Source organism: Lycium barbarum, chromosome 10 (genome assembly GCF_019175385.1).
Source record: "Lycium barbarum isolate Lr01 chromosome 10, ASM1917538v2, whole genome shotgun sequence".
NCBI lineage: Eukaryota > Viridiplantae > Streptophyta > Magnoliopsida > Solanales > Solanaceae > Lycium > Lycium barbarum.
In genome coordinates, this window is record NC_083346.1 from 11688039 (window position 1) to 11711310 (window position 23272).

Sequence of the window (23272 nt, forward strand, 5' to 3'; positions counted from 1 at the left end):
AAAACGAAAAATACACAATATATATAAAAATAATTACACAAATACACAACCACCCGAGAATTTAGGGCACAAAATCGTGGTTGAATCGTGGATGAAACGTGATTGAAGGTTGAAAGTAATGAAAAAAACGGCTAAAATTTTGATTAATTAAAGAGAGAGAATCCTAATTAATGTGTGAGTATGTAATTGTACCGTTAAAAGGGGGAACAGGGATTGGGCAACGCGATTTTAGGTGTATTTGTGTATGTTTTACCTTTTTTACCATGGTAGCTATAATTGGTAATATTGAAAAGTTTTAAGTTATTATTAATAATAAAAACAAATGGTAGTTATGTTCATTAAATATGGTTAAAAAGAAGCTATGACAAGTAATTTTTACTATAAACTATGCTTTGTCTGGCATAGTTTTGTATAAATTAAGTTATACTACAAAACTATGCCGGAAAAGGAGCACTACTAGAAAAAGAGTTTTTCCCACCGACATTTAGTGGTAAATTTGTGCTATAAAACATGATTTTTCCACCTCATTCCTATCGAACAATCTCACTAAGAAAATACATGATGAGAAATATATTCACATTGAAACGCTGGGAAACTTCATAATTTTTTCATGTGAAAATTCTACTATTTATGTTTTTTCCCACCGACATTCAGTGAGAAATAGCCACTGAAAATTTTTCAGTGGGAAAATAGTCATTTTTTAGTAGTGGAACTATGCTTTAAGGCATAACTTTTGCCCGAATAGGCATAATTTGCTATGAAATCTTGCCTTGATTTTTTTTTTTTTTTGCCTCTGCTGAGGTTCGAACCCGAATCTCTGGTTTCATAGACCAGCGAATAAGGATACTTTGGCCCACAAATTTTCATTAAATGAGAAGTAGAGATCAATAATTAAAGAACACCGATTTGAGGAGCAAAAATTAAAGACCAATCCATACAAAGGCCAATCAGCGCAATTTTTTGCCAAAGTTTTTAGTTGAGAAAGAAATTCTAGTTAGGAACCATATGATACAGCTCACTTTAGAACTTGAGGCACAAATATCTAAACTCAGGCACAATGCATAGCTTCAGACAAAATTATAACTTCAATAATTAAAATTGATACACGAGGAAAAACTGAATAATCATGTACCAAAGTTTTAGCTAACAAAAATTTTTGTTTAGGAATTATAATGATAAACTCACTTCAAAACTTTAGGTCCAAATGCATGAACTTCAGCAAATACATAAACTTTTGCACATATGCATAAGGTTCAAGCACAAATGCATGGACTTCAAGCACCAAAGCTGAACTTCAGACGTGTTTTGTCTGAAGCTTGTTTTTACAAACAATATGTCACGTTTCAGACAAAATTTATAATTTTATATGCGGATTTGTGCTACTTTCATGATGTTTGTCGAAAATTAATTATAAAGTGGTTAAACTTATAAAAATTATACTTCACGCATACTTGAAAAGACAAATACCGACTTTTCCTAAATATTATTTTGGAGAAAGAAAAAAAAAGTAAGTCAAGTAAGTCATGATTTATAAAGTAGGGCCAACTATTCAAAAAGCTCAATGATATCCCCAAGCCATTACAACCACAGAAAAAAGGAGAAAATGCAGAACAGTAAAAAGAAAAGGCCAACACGAAGACAGAGAAACATTATCTCATTTTCATAATGTCAACTCTTGAAACGTGATCATCAAAGGTTGTGACAGAGTAATAAATATAATTAATTAGAGGTCTCGATTTTAAATCTGAATATACAATTGCTTTTGATAGAAAAAATTTCAATACAATTTGGATTAATCCGGTTCAAAACGAGCACTAACACCAATTAAAAAAAACCTTTTGAGACATGGAACGAAAATAAAACTTTTGAGACGTGGAGACTTGTCCATAGCTGAAAGGGACGTGGTGAATAATATCTTCAATCCATTTCTTTCTTATGGGGGAAATTGCTTCTGGTGAAAGATTGTTCCATGTTGTACATGCCAATAATTTGCGGCTGCTGCTGCTAATAATAATAATCACTGTAATTGTGACATTTACAGATAGATAGATAATCGTCATTAGACCAAATTCTGTAATGAATAGACTGTGTCATATTTTAGAAATAAAATATGTAAGAATTATTTACTTTCTCTTTTGAGAGGCCAACTATGATTGTCATTTTGCATAAAAAAGGATTACACAATAAGAAAGTTGTTATTAATTTATTATTTATCATAAAATATTTTTTACACGTAAGATATTATGCTTGATTATGACAAGTGTTATTATATGATATCTAACAATTCATGTGTGTATGTTTATGAATATTGAATAGACAAAAGGTATACTTTTGTGCGGTACGCAAAAAATTATATGCACTAGGTGCTTCTAACAACAATAATAAGAGTCCGCGACTTAAGTGACACACAAAAAAAAAAAAAAAAAATTGGAACCAAAATAACACAAAAAAGAAGAAGTTACAAAAGTAGGTTTCACGCACAGAATTTGTGCCTGAAAGAGGCTACTTTTTTTTTTTAAAACTATCAAAATCACGTTTTTTTCATACTTTGGGCAAAGATTAGTCGTGTTTCAAAACCACGAAATATTAATATTTTATATAGAACTTAATATAATTTTTTGCGTACAATAATATCGGCTCATTACATCAAGTATAACTAAACGTTTGGATCGTCGTTTTAGGGATTGTAAAGTGCCCCGAAGTAAGTTTTGTTTGTTTGGAAACTTGTCATCTTTAAGTTTAAGTGTCATATTTTATAGAGTTTTGATCTAAGTGTTTTATTATTTAGTCAAATCGAATGTACAAATAAAAATATTATATTAAAAAATAATTTATCCAATACGAGAGGTTCAATCAAGGTATAATATATCTCATTCAATGCTCCCACGAAGGTTTGATCCCATGTTGTTGGCATAAAAAAGAAGTAAGTAAAAAAGAGAGGCTAAACCACCAAGCCAAATTGGTGAAAGCAGCAAAGTAGACACTTTTTATTTTTTATAATGTTCACTAATGCTATCTAACTCGTTTTCATAAATTGAATTTCGAACCTCGAAATTGACATTCAAAACATCATTACCACGGGATTAGCATCTCGAAATAGATTTTTTATCATTAGATTTTTACTAAAGATGAATGAAATTTTTGCACAAATTTGGGGCGAAATTTTTGCACAAATTTGGGGCAAAATTCAAATTGAATGGGATAACAAGTGTTTTTTTAAAAACCGGCTCGGCTATGGCGGTTTGCCCGGCTAGATCTCGAAAAAATACCCTGAGTAAAAAAAAATCGCGTAAATCGAACATCCGAGCGCAAAGTTATGACCATTTAAAGTTTCACCAATTTACAACTAGTTTTCTACCTATGCTCCTATCCTTATTTTTTATTTACTTAAAATCTTCTATGATACATAAATTAATTAAGGTCATGCCACAACGGTAAGGGTTTGGAGCTACTCAAATTTAACATTTAACATGTGAATATGTCAATTTTTTTCGTCCCACTGTAAACATAATTCAACATTTGTTTCCATTAGCAATCATAAAAATGCAAATTTGTCTCCCTCTATTTGGATAATTTTCAATGTATATACCTCATATGTATGGGCAACGCGTTTTTTAGCCTCTCATTTTTTGGCATCTCGTGTGGGCAACAGGGCCGTGATGGTGCAAGTACGTCTCGTGGTGGCAGAACATCTCGGAGTAAAAGAGCCTCTCGTACTTGAAGTTTTATTTTGAATATTTTGTTATTGTAAAAAATGATGTATTACTTAATGCAATGAATTATTTTTGAATTATTTTGAACCTCTCGTATTGGATGAATTATTTTTTAATATAATATTTTTATTTGTACATTCGACTTGACTAAATAATAAAACACTTAAATCAAAACCCTATAAAATATGACACTTAGATCTAAAGATGACAAGTTTCCAAACAAACAAAACTTACTTCGGGGCACTTTACAACCCCCAAAACGACGATCCAAACGTTTAGGTATATTTGATGTAATGAGCCGAGGTTGTTTAGCATATTGATCAATCAATCAATTTGGTCACGTTTATTTGTTGAAGAAGAAAAAAGGGAAATTATTTTGTTCACGTTTGTAGAAATTGACAGCAATTATATACAGCTTGCAACTAAACTAAACAATAAAAATCTCACACATTTGTCCCAGGTCCTTTCAAGTTTCAATTTCTTCATCATATATTTATAAGGTAAATAAAAATCAAAATTCTAACTTTTTTTTCTTTAATTTTGTGAGATTTTTTTTTTTTTTTTTAAAACCTTCAATGAAGCTTAATTGCTTAAAGTTTGGAACTTTAAGCTTGTTTTTTTCATTTGATTTTCATGCATGTCAATTGGGTTATTGTTACAATTCAAGATTCCATCTTTACTTGTTATTCTAAGAAGTAAATACCCATGTTGTTTAAGAATTTTTTATTTTACTGTAGTAATTAAGTGAAAATTTATTGGAAAAATTGGATTTTTAGATGACTTACTGTTGGTCTCATGTTAGTATGATTGCAATTTTTTTAATCAAGATTTTAATATTGAGTAGAACAATAGGATATTGATTTGTTTTTACCATTAGTGAAGGCTTACTTGCTCAAAGTTTAAAACTTTAAGCTTCTTTTTTTCATTTGATTTTCATGCATGTCAATTGGATTATTGTTACAGTTCAAGATTCCATGTGGGTCCATCTTTATTTGTTATTCTAAGAAGTAATTAGTCATATTGTTCAAGAAAATTGTGTTTTATTGTATACCCACTTGGAGATTAAGTTAAAATTATATTGGGCATGAGTAGTTAATTGGAAAAATTGAATTTTTAGATGATGTAAGTGAATATTTTGATCAAGATTTTAGTATGAGTAGAAAAAAATAGTATATTGATTTATTGTTCATTCGCAACTATGGGAGCTTGGCTGAGTTCAGATCTTGTTCACTTTTATTTTTTATGATCTTGGTAAATGAGGAAATGCCTAGATTCTGTAGATTTATTGGCTTTAAATGAAATGTAATTTTGAATTCGAATTGTTTCGGTTGTCTGATGAAACAATGTCCTCCTTTTGAATGTCTCATAAGTTCAAGTAGTTGCAAGTAACTTATTCTGTTTTCAAATGGCACTTTATCAATATCTAGTAGACTTTTTAGCTCCATAAAGAATACTATAAAGAGGATTATTCTCCCATAATGGGATGCAATGAGAAGCAAAGCTCAGAATTTTATTCTATCTGCTTTATAAATCGACAAGTCTTTTTTTTTTTTTTTTTTTTTTTTTTTTTTTTGTGTTTTTGGTTGAGAAGGTAAAAAAACAAACTATATAAATCGGCAAGTCTTGTGTGACTATGTCTTTTTGGTCTTTGCTGCCAATCTCTTTTAGTGGACAGCAAGTAATTGAATAGAGCCGAAAAATACAAGATTCTACCGGTAGTTTGATGTGTGCTAATTGAGATCAGTTACCTGGTTTCATTGTTGTGCTTTTAGTGGTTCTTGATATAATTCAGTGTTGTCAAAGGCGCGCTTAAACCCTGAAGCGAGGCACAAATGATGTTGAGCGTTTCGCCTCTCTTAAGGGGCCTTTTAGTGTCGTTATCAGGGTTCTAAGACATACTTTTTCTTGCCAATAAACATACTCCTGAAAAAGTGACACTAAAAAAATGCATAAAGTTTCACACATATGCATAAACTTCAAGCACAACTGCATGAACGACAAGCATCAAAGCATGAATTTTAGACATGTTTCATCTGAAGTTTGTTTGCACAAACAATATGTAACATTTTAGACAAAATTTGTAATTTCATATACGGATTTGTGCTACTTTAATGACGTTTATCGTAAACTGATTTTAAAGTAATTAAACTTATAAGAATTTATATACTAACTAGAACTTAAATGATAGCCTTAAAATCGACTATCGGTGCACTTCATGCAAATTTGAAAGGACAAATACCTACTTTTCCTAAATATATTACGGAAAAGGGCCAAATATACCCTTGTATTATAGGAAAAGGGATTAATATTCCGCTCGTTATACTTTGGATTCAATATACCCTTACAGTTATATTATTGGATTAAATATACCCTCTTCGCTAAGTTTGTCCAAGTTGTATATTTAATCCTACGTGCCGCTGACCTTTGATGAGGTGGCATGTGCGTTTCAACCCATTTTATCCCTCCCCTCTTTTTATTCTACCATCGTTAAAATTTCCTTCCCGTCAACCGTCATTGCCACAGCTAAAAGATTCAACATTATCACCACTTTCCAGAAAAAATGGCTACTCGGCCCCTCACTACCAAGGGCTTCATCTGGATTTCTCTATTTCTCCCAACGAAGAGACAAAACCCAGCAGAAGAATATTAAATTTCAAACTTAAAAAACTGAAACCAAGACTAAGATCAACTTTAGATGGGTCAATAATTAATAGGAATCTCAAGAACATTAAATTTCAATGTTAAAAATGAAAACCTACATCAAAATGAATTAACAACGGGTTGCTTGTTGATTTGTGGTTAACTTTTGCGAGTGGGTTGCATTGGAAAAATGCTTTGTCCGAGAACAAGTTATTGATGGAAGATTCAAAACTCAATTGTTTAATGCTTATGAAGTTTAATACTCCACTGCATGCACCGTCATATAAGGTTTCTGGTGGACCGATGATTGTGATGCTCGTTTTCATCGATTAAACTGACGCATAAACCGTCGACTGGGTGGCGGTAACAGTGGCAATGGTGGAGGGGGAGGAAATTTAAATGGTACAAAAATAAATAAAAGGGAGGGGTAAAATGGATTGAGTGTGTGAGGTGGCATGCCACGTGACATCTACCTCATCAAATGTCAGTGTCATGTAGGACTGAATATACAACTTGGACAAACTAATATAACGGCAGGGGTATATTTGGATCCAAAGTATAACGAGGAGTATATTTGACCCTTTTCCCATAATACAGGGGTGTATTTGGCCCTTTTTCGAATATATTATTTTGGAGAAAGAAAAAAAGTACTCCCTCGTTCCTATAATAAGTGTCACCTTAACCAAAAACACGCATATTAAGAAATTAATAATGTAATGTGAAGTTTACCAAATTACTCCTATATAATAAAAATAAATTACTTTTACCTTTTGATTAGAGCATGCACAAGAAGTAAATCTTTTGACATTGGAAATCTAACAATATCAAGTTATTATGTGGCTTTTCCAATCATTATTTAGAAGTTATTTTATTGTCTAAAGGTAGCACTGGAAAAATTAGTCAATTTATGTTTTGATTTTCTAAGATGATATTTATTATGGGATAATTTTTTTTAGCTAAAGTGATACTGAACGGAGAGAGTAACAGTCAAAGCAACTCATAATGTGAGGCCAAATGTTCAAAAAGTTCTAACCATATCCTCAAGCCATTACAACCACCCAAAAAGGAGAAAATGAAGAACAATAAACAATAAATTAAAAAAAAGGCGAACACTAAGAGTTTTTTGGATGAGCTTATGCCTATAAGCTACAAACAACTTATAAGTTAAAAAAAGTAAGTTGGGATAGTCTAACTTATTTTTTTTTGGCTTATAAGCTGTTTTCAGCTTATAAGCTATTTTCAGCTTATAAGCTGCTTTAGATAAGCTAAGTCAAATGGGCCCAATTATTTTTTTGAGCTTATTTTAATCACAAAATGACTTTAAGCTGACCAGCCAAACACTCAAAAAAGCTGAAAACAATTTATAAGCAACTTATAAGCCAATCCAAACGGGCTCTAAGAGGGTGTTTGAATTGACTTATTTTAAGTGCTTATTGATTTTTAAGCTCTTTTATTTTTTATTTTTTATAGTGTTTGAGAAAATAAAAAAAAAATTTAAGCACTTACTTTTAAGCTTAAAAGTATAAAAATAAGTCAAAAATCAAAAGTTGAGTAATCAATTTATGACTTTTAGCTTATAAATTATTCTTGAAAAGTTAATCTAAACACCCTCTAAGACCGAAACATTATCTTGTTTTCATAATGTCAACTCTTGAAACGTGATCATCAATACAATCACCTTTGATAGAAAGAAATTATAAGTGTTAGTCGGGCTCAAAACAAGTACTCAACACCAAGTAAGAAAAAACTTTTGAGACGCGATAGGAAAAAGAAAAGTTTTGAGACTAGGAGTCTTGTCAATAGTTGAAAGGGACGTGGGAGATCAATCCATTTTTAAGGGGCCATTGCTTTTGGTGAAAGATTGGTCCATGTTGTACATGTCAATTATTAATATTTGAAGTATACGAAATGTTAATTATGGTTGAGTAACAGAAATGTATATGTAAAAATTAAAATACATGTTTTGCCTTCACTAAATAATTTGATGTGAATATCATTTTTTTAAATTTATTTGTCTTTCATTTCCAAAAAATTGTCCTATTTATATTTGAAGTGCGCGAAATGACGAAATATCCTCCTTTCATCAAGATTTTCCAATTACATATTTCTTTTACAACTTTTGACTTCTGATACGTTTGTTTGACTTTGAAACCTTTTTCATTTAAAATCCTTAAGTAATACAATTTATGTTCATTAAAAAAAAGAAATTAATCAATATTCAACTTATAATTAGATTAAACTTGATCACATTGACTGTGCTGTTCAATGTACTTTTTTATTTTATTTTCATGGAACGAAGTGAATATTAGCTACCAAAATTATTTATGATTCACAAAATAAAAAAAGATTATTTCAAAATTAATAAACACGTAAATAAAAAAAGAAAAAGGAAAGGAGAAAAAGAACATAATGCACAGCAAGTAAGAAATGATTTCTAAAATCTTATTTTCAAAAGTGTTTTTCAAAAAATACTTTTGGCGAAAAATAGCTTGTATTTGACCAATTAATTTAAGAATCACTTTTGAGCAGCAATAAGTGTTTGAATAAGCTTTTAAAAAGTATTTCTAAATATATTTTTCTCAAAAGTGCTTTCTGGTAGAAACTATTTCTTTTAACTTCTGAAAAATAACTTCTGCACATAAACACTTAGGGCCCATTTGGCCATGAATTTTTTTCACTTTTTTCCGGAAAACGTTTTCCCTTTATTTGGAAATCAATGTTTAATTTAAAAAATACCAAAAAACTTGTTTTTCACTTGTATAACACTTTCAATACATTCACTTATTACTAAACACAACTCCATCCTCAACTTCAACTTCAAAATACCAAATACAGTGAAAAATATTTGGTTTTCATGGCCAAACGCCTACTTATTTTCTCTCACAAAATCACTTATTAAAAAACTAAAAACACTTTTAGGGAAAAATAAAGGCTATTAAGAGAAACAAAAAGAAATATTAAAAGAAAAAAACCAAATGACGTAGAGACAAAACTAACCAAATTTATTCACGTTTATTTGTTGAAGAAAAAAGGGAATTGAAAGCAATTGTATATATAGCTTGTAGCCATAACTTTGCAACTAGTAATAACTTATACGCCCGCCATTTATTTCTTTATTCATTTCCATCCTTAAACAATAAAAATCTCCCATATTTTTCCTAGCTCCTTTCAGGTTTCAATTTCTTCATCATATTTTTATAAGGTAAATAAAAATCAAAATTCAATTTTTTTTCCTTTATGTGAGATTTGATTTGTGTTTTTTACCTTCATTGAAGCTTGATTGCTAAAAGTTTGACACTTTAAGCTTGTTTTTTTTTTTTTTTTCATTTGATTTTCATGCATGTCAATTGGGTTATTGTTACAGTTCAAGATTCCATCTTTACTTGTTATTCTAAGACGTAAATATCCATATTGTTTAAGAATTTTTTGTTTTACTGTATACCCGCTTGGTAATTAAGTGAAAATTGATTGGAAAAATTGGATTTTTAGATGATTTACTGTTGGTTTCATGTTAGTATGATTGCAATTTTTTTTTTTTTTTATCAAGATTTTAATATTGAGTAGAAACAATAGGATATTGATTTGTTTTTACCATTAGTGAAGGCTTAATTGCTCAAAGTTTGAAACTTTAAGCTTGTTCTTTCATTTGATTTTCATGCATGCCAATTGGGTTATTTGTTACAGTTCAAGATTCCATGTGGGTCCATCTTTATTTGTTATTCTAAGAAGTAATTAGTCATATTGTTCAAGAAAATTGTGTTTTGCTGTATATCCACTTAGAGATTAAGTTAAAATTATATTGGGGCATGAGTAATTAATTGGAAAAATTGAATTTTTAGATGATGTAAGTGAATATTTTGATCAAGATTTTAGTATGAGTAGAAAAAATAGTATATTGATTTATTGTTCATTAGCAACTATGGGAGCTTGACTGAGTTCAGATCTTGTTCACTTTTATTTTTTATGATCTTGGTAAATGAGGAAATGCCTATTTTCTGCTGAATTGTTGGGCTATAATTGACATGTAATTTTGAATTTAAAATGATTTGGTTGTCTGATGAGATAATGTCCTCCTTTTGAATGTCTCCTATGTTCAAATAGCTGCAAGGAACTTATTCTGTTTTCGAATAGTGCACTTTATCAATATATAGTAGACTTTTAAGCTCCATAAAGAATACTATGAAGGAGTAAATTTTTGGATGGAATGAGAACCAAATAGCTAAGCTCAGAATTTTATTCTATTTACTTTATAAATCGACAGCTCTTGTATGAGTGGTCTTCTTGGTGTTTGCTGCCAATCACCTTTAGTGCACAACAAATAATTCAATAGAGCCGAAAAATACAAGATTCTACCGGCAGTTTGCCGCGTATCATAAAAAATTACCTGGTTTGATTGTTTTGCTTTTAGTGGTTCCTGATATAATTCAGTGTTGTCAAAGGCGTGCTTAAGCCCTGAAGGGAGGCGCGACATGTTGAGCGCTTCACCTCGCCTAGGTGGCGCTCAGTGTCGTCATCAAGGCTCTAAGGCATACTTTACCCTGCCAATGAACGTAATCCTGAAGAAGTGAGACTGAACAATTGATATTTCACTTTATCGTAATTGTTTTCAAATTTATTGTCCATATATTTTTTATTCATGCTTATAATTATTAGTCTTGGACTATAGATACATATTTGTTCTTTTTCCTCCATTTGCGCCTTTCATCAGAGCCCATGATTTATTTGCACTTTGCGCTCAAAGTCCCGATGGACCTTAGAGCTTTTCGCACTTTTTGCCTTTGATAACACTGTGATATATATGCTACCTGTTTGATGGATTATTTTCAAGTGTCATTTCATTCTGATAGTAACCTATCCATGAATGTCCAGTATCATTAGGTATCTCTCATTGGAATTGGATGTGTTGGATTCTTGAGAAGGATCCTGGGCTTCCTTGTCATTAATATCTTTGCTCGCGGCTCTGTTCCTTGCCTCGACATCAGGATAGATGGCCACATCTGAAGCAGTTCTGCAACTTTTAGGTGGTTCGCTACCTAGTCTTTTTGGATCTGATAATTCTTTTAGGAAATTGGGATCATCACATAGCTCCAAATCCTTCATCAGATACAGAAAAAAGAGGGGTCCAAAGTTTGTGAATTTTCTCAACTGTTCAAACACAAGACGACCTGTGCATGGTAATATTGCTCATTCCTATTCAAGATCTGTGAAGTGCAAATGCCAGCAAGCTGACAGTGCGAGTAGTATTGCATCAGAAAAGGGAAACGGGGCGTCGTGGTTTGTTGACAATGACCAGAGCTTCGATACAATCAATGGTAATACACCAAGCATTCTGCAGTTTGAGACAGTACGAGAGGCTAAAGTAGGAGAGGAGGACTTTCAATCCAATGGGAGCTTACCTCCAAATGGCTCTGTACAAGATGTCTTGAATAGAATGGCTGGAAACTCCCTTGAGGATGAAGCATGGGAACTACTACGGGAGTCGATGGTTTATTATTGTGGTAGCCCTATAGGAACAATTGCTGCAAAGGACCCAAATAGTTCCGCCGCCAATGTACTAAACTACGATCAGGTCTTTATCCGTGACTTTATACCTTCTGGTATTGCTTTCCTACTGAAAGGAGAATATGAGATTGTTCGCAACTTCATCCTTCACACTCTTCAGCTGCAGGTATTATGCTACTTAACTTGCACAAAAGTTTGTTTTCTGTACAAAAAAATGAGTTAATGATATTTTCTTTCATATAGTCATACATTTGTTGATTGCATTTTTCTTGCTTGTATCTCATCATCTAGTTTCGTATCTCATTGAGAAATCTTGCTATGGATGTTCCTCGATGGCATTGCAGTTAAGGATGGTTGCAGGAATAGCGTGTTGTGATATACCGCCCTTCTTATTTTCATCCATGGATAAATTCCTGGGAAAAATTCATGTTAATCACTGGAAATGTATGCTAGGATGCAACTTTTGTTTGAGTAATCTTCTGGAATTAATGGTTGGATACTTATTTCCTCTTAAAACATTCAGCTTGATGAGATAGTTGTATTGTGGGTATACACCTATTATGTTTTATGTCTGCCAAACAATTTAGATCACTGTTTTTTTAGCTTCTGCTGTTATACGTCCTTCTCAGCATTCTGATGGTTTTGCTTTTCTACTTCAAGGTAAAATAACAAATTTTTGGATTATACATTCCTTTATGTAAAGAATATTTTAAGTATAAGTCTTCCTCTGATTTATCAAGGTAATATTAACAACATGATTAAACTAAATGATGACTGCCTTATTTGTTTGTTGGCTGTTCTTTTACAATGAGGGAGGGAAGGGAAACCCCTAAGCTTTACATGAATGGTGTGTTCCATCAGGGAGGACAGGCTATTATCACCTAATTCCCTTAGTTGGTTCGAGCCCCACGGTGGGTTGTTTGCTGTTGATCTTTTTCCTTAGATTAAAAAAAAAGATGGCAGCAGTTATTTGGAGTAAGATATAGATAAAAAGATTCTTTATGAAAGGTTTATTATCTTCAGGTCCCTTAGTTGCACTGAGATACCTCTGTTGTGATTAGTTGGAGGCACTTGAACAGCATATTACAAGACTGTTTCAGGCAACCCCAGTATTATTGGTTAATGGGTGGCGGAAATTTGCCTTTGCAAGGATTATATGATCTAGTTGCAGATAGGTGTCCGATATCCCTAGTGGTAGATGGTGATAAATAAAGCTGGTGGTAATCTGGCAAAAGTTTCCCATACCCTTAGTGCCCCAGTCCTTGGGAACTTTTCATTTTATGATTTTTTATTAATGTATTGGGGCACTCAAGGGTGTGCCTAGTGGTTAGTGAAGAGGGAAAAGGCTCTGGGAGACCACAGTTCAAATCCTAATAGAGACAAAGACACAAGGTGATTTCCTTCCATCTGCCTAAACCTAGTGGGCAACGTTACCCTGTACATGTGTGGATGGGAGATAGCAGGTACCGGGTGAATTAGTCGAGGTAAGCGCATGTTGGTCCATAAACCATCATTATAAAAACAAAAAAAAAAATTGCCAGGCATTCACCTGCAAGCATTGAGCGCGTATCTTTGCAAATTTTGTTTTTGTGATATTTGTATTAGTAAAATATACAGCTCAACTTAACTTATTGAGAGTTGAAAAGCATAGTGGGTCCCAAACTCAGATACAGGAGGAGGGTTGTGGTAAGCTGACAGTCAGCGTAAAAATTGTTATACTTATGATGAAACCTCAGAAATACTTAACGTGATATGATGAACCATCGATTAATTCAAGATTGAGTCATAGCAAATTGATTGTATCAGAAAAATATGCCTGCAATGCTTAATCATATATTGGTAAAGGAAAGGGCCTTTTGCCCTATAGCTTCTCTTATATGATAAAATAGAGCTTGGGAAGAAATAAAATGATTCATCGTAAGTTCCTTGTGCTTTCATTGGGATTTCAGAAGTAAATGTCTTCAACTACTGGAATTTTGTAAAGTCCAACTCCACCGCAAATTAACGTTTCAGAGAAGTATACCGATTCATATGGATCTCCTTCTCTTCTGCCTACTCTCCTTTCAGACGGTTCTCAAAGCAAAGAAGGAAAGGTGGCAGCTCCCATGGGTGCTAATTTACTTTTAAACTCTGTAGTAAATGATTGAGAACTGTGGGTTCAACCTGCTAAGTTGTTTTTAATTTCAATAAAGATGCTTCATAGGCTATAAACCTGAACATTCTCAATATGCTCCGTAATCTGGTTAGCACTTTGTGCAGTCCAAAAATTCTCTTAATGGAAGTGGTTAATCATACAATTAAGCTTATATCAAATGAAGTGATTTTGATGTCAAGAGTAAGCTGTATGATCAAGCAGCTTGTCCAGATTTCAGGAAAAAAAAAGGTTATAAAATGACAACTGATATGCCATTATTCTGCAGAGCTGGGAGAAAACTATGGATTGTCATAGTCCTGGTCAAGGGCTGATGCCTGCTAGTTTCAAAGTCCGGACAGTCCCATTGGATGGTGATGACTCTGCAACAGAAGAGGTACTGGATCCAGACTTTGGAGAGGCAGCAATTGGCCGAGTTGCGCCAGTTGATTCCGGTAGGAAAAAGGTTCTCTCTCCAAAAAGAAAAAGAAAAGTTTTTTTTTTTTTTTTTCATTTTCTTTACCTTATCATTCTTGTACTTATAGAGACCTCTATCTATTGTAACTGGTAATCCCAGGACTATGGTGGATTATCTTGTTACGTGCATATGGGAAGTCCTCTGGCGATCTCTCGGTACAGGAGAGAATTGATGTTCAGACTGGAATAAAAATGATACTGAGACTATGTCTTGCTGATGGCTTTGATATGTTCCCAACATTGTTGGTGACTGATGGTTCATGCATGATAGATCGCCGTATGGGAATTCATGGTCACCCTCTGGAGATTCAGGTTTGATTTCAATCACTATAATAAAAGAGCTGTCATACCCGGCAGGTTAGTTTTTAGATGGGATGGAAAAAATAGTTGTATCAATTGTGGCTGATTCATCGTGAGTTATCTTGGTTTGCTCCCTAATAATGTTGTTTAAGATTACATTTTTATTTGTTGCAGGCACTGTTTCAGTCAGCACTGCTTTGTGCTCGAGAAATGCTTACACCAGAGGATGGATCATTTGACCTTATTCGAGCATTAAATAATCGTCTTGTTGCCTTATCGTTTCATATTAGAGAATACTATTGGATTGATATGAAAAAGCTAAACGAGATTTACCGGTACAAGACGGAGGAGTACTCCTACGATGCAGTTAACAAGTTCAATATTTATCCAGATCAGATTTCTCCTTGGCTGGTGGAATGGATGCCAAGCAAAGGAGGATATTTGATTGGAAATTTGCAACCTGCTCACATGGATTTTCGATTCTTTTCTCTAGGAAACTTGTGGTCTATAGTCTGCAGTCTTACAACAGATGATCAGTCACATGCTATATTGGATCTCATTGAGGCCAAGTGGACAGATCTGGTTGCTGAGATGCCTTTTAAAATATGCTATCCTGCTCTTGAGGGTCAAGAGTGGCAGATTATTACAGGATATGATCCCAAGAACACGTAATTTTCTACCTCGGTTACATTAAAAAATTTACTTCTTTGTCTGCTATTGACTCTTAATGACTGGTCCATTATCTTTCCTCATCTCACGTTATCTTCTTGTGCCTGATGCAGACCTTGGTCCTACCATAATGGAGGTGCCTGGCCAACTTTGCTCTGGCAGGTAACGTCCTTTCTCGATCTTGAATTCGGAATTTGGTGCTTGTAGATCTGATCTTCGGGTGGGAGATCAGAACATTTCATTTTATTTTGTTTCTTTATCAAGTATCCTTTAAACCTTCCGAACCTGATCTTTTGTTACTGTGCATGATGTCGTTCACATTAACATATTGTTACAACTTACATCTCTGTTTTGTGTTATGTAAGGGCTGTTTTTGCAAAAATAACCAGTTTGTTTCATTTTGTCTCTGTGTCCGTCCATTTTTGGCGAGACAACCTTAATCCTTCCATGAAACTAGATAAGGGCTGTTTTTGAAAAAATAACCACTTTGTTCGGTTGTGTCTCCGCGTCCGGCCATTTTTCCTGAGATAGCCTTAATCCGTTCGTGGAAGAAGAAAAGGGCTGTTTTTGAAAAATAGCTTTTGTTCCGTTTTGTCTCCACAACCGATCATTTTTGCTGAGACGACCTTAATCCTTCCGCGGAAATCGACAGTTGTGTTACAAAGAATTACTTGAACTGCAGTGCATTCTTAGTTTTTATCTTGTGGATCTCGTCATTCATCCTGGGAGTATTTCTTTTATCATGTTAGCATCTAATGAAGTTACATAAGTCCCTTTTTAAGACAGAAAGATAGTGCTGAAAGTTTTGAATTAATCACGTGTGACATATGAGGTTTGCTCGTCTTTTGCCCAGTAACTGAATTAGTTTCCCTAAGATATTATTATAGAATAAGCTGGGAGGAAGTTGACGTAATATCTCTTGGAACTTTTGTAGCTGGCTGTTGCTTGTATTAAGATGAATAGACCGGAGATTGCTGCAAAAGCTGTTGAAGTGGCAGAGAAGCGCATATCGCGAGACAAGTGGCCAGAATATTATGACACTAAAAAAGCGAGGTTCATAGGGAAACAAGCTCAACTTTTCCAGACTTGGTCAATAGCTGGATATCTCGTCGCCAAACTTCTCCTTGCCAATCCAAGTGCCGCGAATATTCTCATTACTCAAGAAGATTCCGAGCTTCTCAATGCCTTCTCTTGTGCCGTCAGTTCTAATCCTAGAAGAAAAAAGCGTGGCCCAAAAAGTTCCCAGAAGACCTACATAGTATGATAAAATCAACCCCACAAATTATTGAATGTACAGTTCATTGACTAAAATTGGGCATTGAGCCTGTTAAAGTGTACGATAGCTACATATAATTGTTTCGCCTGGTGTTAACAAGCTGAAATTCTATTAACATTTCAGCTTATATTATAAAAAAGTGTTCTTCTGTAAACAATTTACTAACTGCAGTCAATATTAAGAAGCTTTCAACCTTGGACGAGTATGATGCCTGAATATGAAATGATTCATTATGCATCTTGTCTCATAGTTCTCCATATGGGAGTGCCTAAAATTGTTTTTGCATGAATTATGCTGTTGTACAGGAGAAGCCAGTCTGGGAGAGGCCTTATTTTATTGTTTTGGACATTTTCTACCAATTCCTATGTAATATTGTAATACATAAGTTATTCCTTTAGCTCGCGTACTTAATGTTGGATCTGCTGAAGTAAGCATTCATATAAAAACAAGATTACTGTATATATTATGCAACAAAGCAGGAATAGCATCTAACATTACATTTCTATTAGAAGCTGTAGGTCAATAGTCAAAGTTCGAAACTACAAAATTGACCAAAGTAGAGAAACCTGAATCATTTGAGCTGTAACTTGCAAACACTAGAAGACAAACAAGTCATAGTTAACATTAGTAAAGGGACTTGAAATCATATTAACTGAAGGAAAATCCAGCAAAATATTTATCTGCACTCAGTATTTATATTAAACCAAATAATTTAACCACAAGAGTCACAAATAAAAAACGAGATTACATATTACTTAACCATGATTAAAGTAATAAAGTTATTAGCAAGACACGTCTTGTAATCATTTGCTTGGTGTAAATAGAGGACATATAAAAAATTTAGAAGAACTAATTAGGATGTCATTATATTCCTTAAGAACAATATAGGTAAATTGTTTTCAATGTATGTAGCTTTCAGTATCTGTAGCTTAGATGGCTCAGATATGCATAATTAAACTATAGTTAATATGCCACCAAAGATGTACCAGAAAATTAATCTATACATAGTTCCAAATATCATAAACTCTTAAATTATACTAGCTCATATATAGTAATATCAATCTGTCTGGGCCATAAATGGGCCCTGACTCCAACAGCCGGCAATATGACCCACAACCATTTTGCCGGCCCAAAAATCTACATTTCTTTGATCCTTCTAACTACCCTTCAAAACAGAATGAATATTTTTCCTCCCCCCTCCATTAAAACTCACCAAACAATATTACCATCATTTTATCACATATATTCTCCTTCCATTCTCATATTTTCTCTTCTTCTCTCTCAAAAACCATGGAAACATCTTTAGTCCACGAGGACGCCAGCTCCTCAGCATCGCCAGCTATCAGCTCGACCACGTTAGAGGTGGGAGAAGTTCGTCTTAGCGTGGACATGGAGGTGGAAACAACCATATACAATACTAATACTTCAATCTCATCATCCACGAAACCCCATGCAACGTCTAGTGATCCATGCTGGAACGCCATGCGTCGTGTAATCCAGACAGAAGTCTCGGGTTTGAGTCTTGATGACTTTTTCTTCATCCAGAAACTTGGGAGTGGTGACATTGGTTCTGTCTATCTTGTTGAGTTGAAGGGCAATAAAGGGTGTTTGTTTGCAGCTAAAGTGATGGATAAAGAGGAATTGGTTAGTAGGAGCAAAGAAGGAAGAGCCGGGACAGAAAGGGAAATATTGGAAATGTTAGATCACCCTTTTTTGCCTACCCTTTATACCACTTTGGACACTGATAAATGGTCTCTTTTGTTGACTGAGTTTTGCTCAGGTGGTGATCTTCATGTTCTCCGGCAACGACTGCCGGAGAAGAGATTTGATGAAGCTGCCGTCCGGTTAGTACCTCCTCTACCATTTACATCTTTTTTGTTTAACCATTCATTATCCGAAACCTAATCATACCGACTAATTCAGATAAGCGCCGTGTAGGACCAGTAACAATATGAAGAAACACTCCCTATCAGTAGTTTCTCCATTCCCATGGCGAACCCTAGAACTCAAATTAAAGTTGGAGAAAATCCAGTTTCATTTCATCCCGACCACTAAAGCTAGGTTATAGCAAGACAACAAATTGTTAGTTGATGCTTATCGTAAAAAGTGGGCTCGATCGATTCATCCGATTAATTGATACACGTCGTGTAGGAACCATTAAGATGGAGAAGCATTCCTTTTCTATATTTCCAAGGTGGAAGACTAAAAATAATTTGATCTAACAAAAAAAATAAAAAATAGCTACTAAATTTGTTACTATCTATGCTAAATAGTCCGTAGCTGACAACAACTTTTTATAATCCGCAGCTAATCCGTCATTAAATAGAATTAGCAATTGATTTTTACTGTCTAGTGACAAAATTATCTATTATTAATTCCGATTTTTTTTTTTTTTTACTGTTAGGATTGACGTGGTAGGAATTCCATCCATCCCGGCCACCAGACTCATTAATAATTCCTCTGCCATTAATCATATGCCAACTATTTTATTTATAAACAATGTCTTGATGATTAACGTCTAGACAATGTGAATGTTTGTCCAGTTTGCCAATGGGCCATTTTGGTAGACTTCTAAGATAATGTGGGGAAATAGATTTCAATATATGACACGCATGATATTTTTGATGTGTCCTACTATTATATGCTTTCTATTTATTAGCTGACTAATTAATGTAACATGTGAGTTTGTCTATTGATGTAACAGGTTCTACACATCAGAAGTTGTGGTTGCTTTAGAGTACCTACACATGATGGGGATAATTTATCGAGATTTAAAGCCTGAAAATGTGCTAGTAAGATCAGATGGTCATATTATGTTGACTGATTTTGATCTCTCACTAAAATGTGATGATTCATCAGTAATGCCTCAACTTGTTCAAGAAAGTAGTCCAAAGCTAGATCATAATTCAAATGATCAATCCTCCATTAATTCACCTCCATATAAGTCTTCGTCTTCTTCGTGCATCCTGCCCAATTGTATCGTGCCACACGTCTCGTACTGGTACTACAACCACAGGCGAAGAAGAAGAACAAATAATCAACGACCCCTGAGGTTGGTAGCTGAGCCAATTGAGGCTCGATCGATGTCATTTGTTGGGACCCACGAGTACTTAGCCCCGGAAATCGTGTCGGGGGAAGGCCATGGCAATGCGGTGGATTGGTGGACACTAGGAATTTTCATGTACGAGTTGCTTTATGGTGTGACACCTTTCAGAGGACTTGACAATGAGTTCACCCTTTCGAACATTGTGGCTCGAGCCTTTGAGTTCCCTAAGGAGCCAATGGTTCCGACCATAGCTAAGGACTTGATCACCCAACTCTTGGTCAAGGACCCTACCAGGAGAATGGGGTCCATGATGGGGGCCACAACAATCAAACAACATCCTTTCTTTGATGGTGTGAACTGGGCACTCTTGAGATGTACAACCCCACCTCATATTCCCCAAAATTCCAAAAGTACTAGAGAGTTTGTCTCATCTTATGATGATGATGATGATTATGTAGATTATTATTAGTGTTGCTTATAATTTAAGGGCTCGTTTCGTACGAGGAATAATAATCATGGAATTATATTTGAGATGAGTTTATCCCATGTTTGGTTGAGATAAAATCGCGGTATAATTAATTCTGGGATTGTAGTGTTATTTTATACCTATGGGAAGGTGAAATAACTAATTTCGGAATGACTAATCCTGATATAATTTGTTTCCAACCAAACGACCCCTAAGATTTTAACTTCTGCGCATGGGCTTATAAAGTCACTTTACACCGTCCAGTTAAGTTACGTACAATATGTCACTATTTGTAGTAAGTTTGATACGGTAGTCCAGGTGATACCATCTAGGGGAACCGTAGTAACAAAAGTGAGTCGATGCCTGCAATGGTTGTACCTGGTGCAACTGGTGTAGTCCGCAGTTGTTGGAGTGTTGGTTTACAGAAGCACAGAAATATATAGATCGTAGATTATCTGATGTAACATGTTGAAATATACTGGCAGTGTAACTTTTCTTACATTGTTTATGTATGTAAGTTAAATTCATAATTTAATATCTTCACTTGATGATATTCACCAATGAACTGTATATGCCACCATATTTGGCGTAACAGTCATACTAATAATGAATTTGTTATAGAAAAATTGTCCTAATGCTGTAGTCGGGAAAGTAGTTTTATGATGCGTCATACCAGAAGAATTGTGCCAAAATAAAATATTCACACAAGTCAATCATGATTGCATTAGAAAAAATGAATTATCTACTAAAAATTGAAATGAATAACCAAGGAGAAATAAGTTTTTAATCTACATAGATTATTTTTACATGAACTAACTAACTTGGTTCAAGATGTTCTTTTTCCTATCTCAAATGGGTCAATATCAATTGGTTCCTAAAATGCAAAGCAATTACATTAATTTTGACTCGTTACTGACTTACTGCTGTGCTAGCCTTGTTTAGAATAATTTGTTGGTAGATTGTTTTATACAAGGTAAGAAAATTTACAGTCTAGATTACGGAGATTATTAATATTGAAAATATGACTTACGGAGATTATTAATATTGCTTCTACGATTGTCATAACTACAGGAAAAGGAAAGAGAACTGGTGGGGCAGAATGAAAATTCATAAAGTCTGTTTTCCACATTTAAGATTTAACCGTATACCATGTATTTTTATTCGTTAAAACCCCAGTTTTAACCCCCACTAAAGTATTCATGTTATATGTCCTTTACGTTTTTTAATGTTTCTTAAAAATATCATATTACTTAATAGCCTTAGTCATAAGAATATTTATCTAAACTATTATTTATTTCTTTAAATTTAAATATCGAACTTAATTAATGCTCTAATTAGAATAACAAAGAAAGCTTTTAAATTCATATTCATTCTTTTTTATGAAGAAAAAAAAAAAAGAGAGTTGATGTCAAATGATATTGTTATGAAATTTGCATCTGGTATTCAACTAATCACTGAGTTTGAATTTGCGCATAAAGCTCTTTTAATTTTCCATAGCAGTTTTCTTTCATATGAGATACATAATTTTGCATGTACAAAACTCGCTAATTCATTAATATGTACTTGTGCAATAATTTGCTATAGGTGAAAATACTTGCTATCAAGCGTTTCACAATTAACATGATTTATACTTGAGATTTTGATTAACGATGAAAAAATAAAATCATCCTGTTGTATTTTCATACTTCATATAAATAGTAGAACTTGTTAATTAAGTGAATTTTTCTTTTTGGATCTATCAATTCGGTAAAAGAAAAAGAAGAACAAACAATTCTTGTACTTTTTTTAAGTATGTTATCTAAAATGCTGCTAGTTCCTTACTTCTCAAATTGGTCTGTTCTTTGACTCTGGTAACCCAAATAATTATGGAAACAAGGTTGATAGAAATAAAACCAAACAAGGAAAGTAATGATGGGAACAAGTTTGAGAGAATTAAAACTAAGAAAGAGGAAAATAATTATGGGAACAAGTTTGAGATAGATAAAAAAAAAAGAAGGAAATAATTATGGGAACAAGTTTGAGAGAATTAAAACTAAAAAAAGGATAATAATTATGGTAACAAGTTAGAGAATAATAAAACCAAAAGAGAGGAAAATAATTATGGGAACAAGTCTGAGAGAAATAAATCTTAAAAAAAGAGGAAAATAATTATGGGAACAAGTTAGTGAGAAATAAACCCCCCACACACTCCCCCCCCCCCCCCCCCCCCCCAAAAAAAAAAAAAAAAAGGAAAATAATTATGGTAACAAGTTAGAGAGCTGAAATTAAACCTAAAAAGAGGAATATAACTATGGGAACAAGTTTGAGATAAATAAAACCAAAAAATAGGAAAATAATTATGGGAACAAGTTTGAGAGAAATAAAACCAAAAAAGAGGAAAATAATTATGGGAACAAGTTAGAGAAATAAAAAAAAATTATGGGAACAAATTAGAGAGAAATAAAAATATTATGGGAACAAGTTGAGAGAAATAAAACCAGAAAAGGAAAATAAATTTTAAACAAGCCAAAGAAGAGAGTTCGTTACTCAGTTTCGTATTTTCATATAAGGCAAGCTCTGTTGCAAGAGAGCCAAAAATTTGAAACAAATGAAACAGAAAATGGAAACGCCAAATTATAGGGTTGGAAATAAGCTCTTTGTCTCCTTTAACAATGTTCAACTTCTTACCATAATACAAAATATTCATGAAATCTGTTTGTCAATATATAATGGTAAAAGAGATAGTAATAATACACAACTCAATTTGTATTTCCTCTACAATTCTGTGTTCTAATTGACGAAAATGGATGAAGAAACACTCGATCAAAAATTACTTGATTGTATTAAGTCTCTTGAGAAAGAGGTACGTTAATGTCGCTAGGAAAGGAACTATAGTTTCAGCTACCGAGTTTACAGAACTCAGTAGTTTTGGCTCAAATTCTGTATTTATGTTTAAAAATGTACTCTTGTTCTTTCAATTTATGCGACACTTTTGACTTATAGAGAGTCAATTTGACTAATATTTAAAGTTAAATCGGATTCACTACTAAAAAGTACTATTTGCTAACTGAAA

At 33.6% G+C, this 23272-nt stretch overlaps 2 protein-coding genes across 3 annotated transcripts; both read left to right on the plus strand.

The window, feature by feature from the left end:
* The first annotated feature begins 4162 nt into the window (after window positions 1-4162).
* Window positions 4163-16913, plus strand: LOC132612822 (neutral/alkaline invertase 3, chloroplastic). 2 transcript variants are annotated; one of them, XM_060326906.1, is made up of 7 exons: window positions 4163-4213; window positions 11223-12021; window positions 14276-14441; window positions 14564-14775; window positions 14938-15431; window positions 15546-15594; window positions 16367-16913. In XM_060326906.1, exons 2-7 carry the CDS (start codon window positions 11341-11343, stop codon window positions 16694-16696), a joined length of 1932 nt encoding a protein of 643 aa, XP_060182889.1. In that variant the 5' UTR covers window positions 4163-4213; window positions 11223-11340; the 3' UTR covers window positions 16697-16913. The 2 variants fall into 2 exon arrangements, with proteins under 2 accessions (XP_060182889.1, XP_060182888.1); XM_060326905.1 differs by lacking the exon at window positions 4163-4213 and adding an exon at window positions 9401-9555.
* Window positions 16914-17903: 990 nt separating this feature from the next.
* Window positions 17904-20285, plus strand: LOC132614031 (protein kinase G11A-like). Its single transcript, XM_060328375.1, has 2 exons — window positions 17904-18552; window positions 19413-20285. The coding sequence occupies exons 1-2, from the start codon at window positions 17999-18001 to the stop codon at window positions 20221-20223; spliced, it is 1365 nt and encodes a 454-aa protein (XP_060184358.1). The 5' UTR covers window positions 17904-17998; the 3' UTR covers window positions 20224-20285.
* The last annotated feature ends 2987 nt before the right edge of the window (window positions 20286-23272 follow it).